The 3328-nt window shown below is 57.4% G+C and overlaps 1 protein-coding gene across 1 annotated transcript in view; it reads left to right on the forward strand.

The window, feature by feature from the left end:
• WIZ (widely interspaced zinc finger motifs) overlaps positions 1 to 2246 on the forward strand; it is a gene marked incomplete at its 5' end in the record, with an annotated part of 22181 nt that extends 19935 nt beyond the window's left edge. The window contains one exon of the mRNA XM_017839731.1: positions 2067 to 2246. Within this exon, the coding sequence (XP_017695220.1) occupies positions 2067 to 2246 (180 nt within the window). The remainder of the gene's footprint in view (positions 1 to 2066) is intronic.
• Between the last annotated feature and the right edge of the window lie 1082 nt (positions 2247 to 3328).

Below are 3328 nucleotides of genomic sequence, written 5' to 3' on the forward strand. Positions count from 1 at the left end.
CAAGTGCAGGTGGGAGCCCCCCTGAGCCACAGGGAGCCACAGGGAGGCACAGGGAACCACAGGGATACACAGGGAGCCACAGGGATACACAGGGATACACAGGGAGTCACGGGGATACACAGGGAGCCACAGGGATACACAGGGAGCCACAGGGAGCCACAGGGAGCCACAGGGATACACTGGGATCCACAGGGAGGCACAGGGATACACAGGGAGGCACAGGGATACACTGGGATACACAGGGAGTCACAGGGATACACAGGGAGCCACAGGGATACACAGGGAGGCACAGGGATACACTGGGATACACAGGGAGTCACAGGGATACACAGGGAGCCACAGGGATACACAGGGAGGCACAGGGATACACAGGGAGCCACAGGGAACCACATGGATACACAGGGAGACACAGGGATACACAGGGAGACTCAGGCAGACACAGGTATCCACGGGGAGCCACGGGGATACACACGGATACACAGGGAGACACAGGGATACACAGGGAACCACAGGGAACCACAGGGAGCCACAGGGAACCACAGGGACACACAGGGATACACAGGGATACACAGGGAAGACACAGGGAGGCACAGGGATACACAGGGATACACAGGGATACACAGAGAGACACAGGGAGGCACAGGGATACACAGGGAGGCACAGGGATACAGAGGGAGCCACAGGGAGACACAGGGAGAGACAGGGATACACTGGGATACACAGGGATGCACAGGGAGCCACAGGGATACACAGGGAGACAGAGGGATACACAGAGAACCACAGGGATGCACAGGGATACACAGGAACACACAGGGATACACAGGGAGTCACAGGGATACACAGGGAACCACAGGGAGGCACAGGGATACACAGGGAGCCATAGGGATCCACAGGGATACACAGGGATCCACAAGGATACACAGGGAGACACAGGGATACACAGGGATCCACAAGGATACACAGGGAACTACAGGGATACACAGGGATCCACAGGGATACACAGGGATCCACAAGGATACACAGGGAGACACAGGGATACACAGGGAACCACAGGGATACACAGGGAACTACAGGGATACACAGGGATACACAGGGATCCACAGGGATGCACAGGGAACCACAGGGAGGCACAGGGATACACAGGGATACACAGGGATACACAGGGATACACAGGGATCCACAGGGATACACAGGAATACACAGGGAACCACAGGGATACACAGGGAGCCACAGGGATACACAGGGAGCCACAGGGATACACAGGGATACACAGGAATACACAGGGATACACAGGGAGCCACAGGGAGCCACAGGGATACACAGGAATACACAGGGATACACAGGGATGCACAGGGAACCGCTGCCCAGCCACCTCATCCCTCTTTTTGGGATGCTTGGAGGCTCTGGGTGTCTCTGTCCTGTCCATATCCCATCCCTGATTCCTGTTATCCCTCAGCTTCAGAGGCTCTGGGTGTTCCTGCATCCCTCTGGATGTCCCTAATCCCATTCCCTGATCCCGACATTCCCTGGCAACCTCGGAGGCTCTGGGTGTCCCCGTGTCCCTCTGTGTGTCCCTGTCCCCCCCTGTATCCCATCCCTAATTCCCAATATTCTCCCTCATCTCTGCCTATCCCTGTATCCCATCCCTAATTCCCAATATTCCCCCTCAGCTCTGGCTATCCCTGTATCCCATCCCTAATTCCCAATATTCCCCCTCAGCTCTGGCTATCCCTGTATCCCATCCCTAATTCCCATTGTCCCTCAGCTCTGGCTATCCCTGTATCCCAACCCTAATTCCCGTTCTCCCTCATCTCTGGCTGTATCCTATCCCTAATTCCCGTTCCCCCTCATCTCTGGCTATCCCTGTATCCCATCCCTAATTCCCATTGTCCCTCAACTCTGGCTATCCCTGAATCCCATCCCTCATTCCCAATATTCCCCCTCATCTCTGGTTATCCCTGTATCCCATCCCTCATTCCCATTCCCCCTCATCTCTGGCTATCCCTGTATCCCATCCCTCATTCCCAACATTCTCCCGGCTGCCTCATCCCCGTTTTTTGGGGGAGCTGACGCGGCGTCTCCGCAGGTTCTGCGAGGTGGAATTCCAGGGCCCGCTGTCGATCCAGGAGGAGTGGGTGCGGCACCTCCAGCGGCACATCCTGGACATGAATTTCTCCAAGGCGGATCCGCTGCGGAGCGAGGCCCCGGCGCCCCCCGAGCCCCCCGCCCTGGCCGAGGCCCAGTAGTGCCAATTCCGGAGCCGATTCCGGAGCCGGCACAGGGACATCCTCACCCCCCCTTCCCGCTCCCGCAGCCCGGAGGTTTTGGGAAAAGGGGGCCGGGGGGGGCCCCGATCGCTGCCTTCGCCCCTCCGGAGCGTTCCCCCCTCTGGTCCCGGGGATGAGCTCTGGGGGGGGGGGAGACCCCCAATCCCGGCCACAATCCCGGCCACAAGCACTACATGGATCGCGGGGCGGAGCCTCGGGAACGCCCCGGGAATCCCCCGGGATCGCGCGGGCGGCGCTCGGGAATCCGGCGCCGGATCGGGGTTCGGGAACGACTCGACGCCGGGACGGGGGAGTGGGGGAGGCCGAACTTCCCCCCCTCCCTTCCTCGCTTCCCAAAATCCGTGTTTTTTAACCCAAAGAACAAACGGTGTCGCCTTTCCCGGTGGCGATTCGGGGCCGGAGGGAATTCCGGGCGCGTTCCCGGAAAACGCTGTGGATTTTGTACATGACCCTTCGAGTTCCTGTATATTCGAGTTTTTCCATAGGCGCCGGTCGGATTTAGTGGCGCGTAGATGTCGGAATCCCTCGGTTCCGGGGTTGCATGTTCCCAAAATCCCCTTTTCCCGCACCAAAACGCCGCCGCCTCCCTCCCGCCTCTTCCCACCGCGGCCAAACGAAAATCCCACCGGATTCTCCCCCCTCCTCCCGCCGCCCATTCCCGGGAATTTCTCCGCGGGGCAGCGGCGGGTGAGACCCACCAGTGGGAGCTGGGAAATCCCTGGGGAATTCCGGCATTCCCACCCGGAACCGGCCGTGGCGGCGCCGGGAGGATTCGGCTCAGTTTTCCCCCTTTCCCAGTTTTTTCCCGGTTCCGCCGTTGCTTTGTTGTTTTTTTCCCGGTTTTTTCCTCGTCCCAGCTCCATAGACCCGACTTTTTTAAACCCTAGACTTGTGTAGAAAAAAGGAATATTCGTTTTTATTTGGGAATCCCGAAACTTCCGAATTTTGGAAGGAATTTTAACGGATAAATATTTTTTTTCTGTCTTTTTTTTTTTTTTTTTTTTTTTTTTTTTTCTTTTTTTTTCTTTTTTTTTTTTTTT

Source organism: Lepidothrix coronata, unplaced genomic scaffold (assembly GCF_001604755.1).
Source record: "Lepidothrix coronata isolate B3197 unplaced genomic scaffold, Lepidothrix_coronata-1.0 Scaffold471, whole genome shotgun sequence".
In the NCBI taxonomy this organism is placed as follows: Eukaryota; Metazoa; Chordata; class Aves; order Passeriformes; family Pipridae; genus Lepidothrix; species Lepidothrix coronata.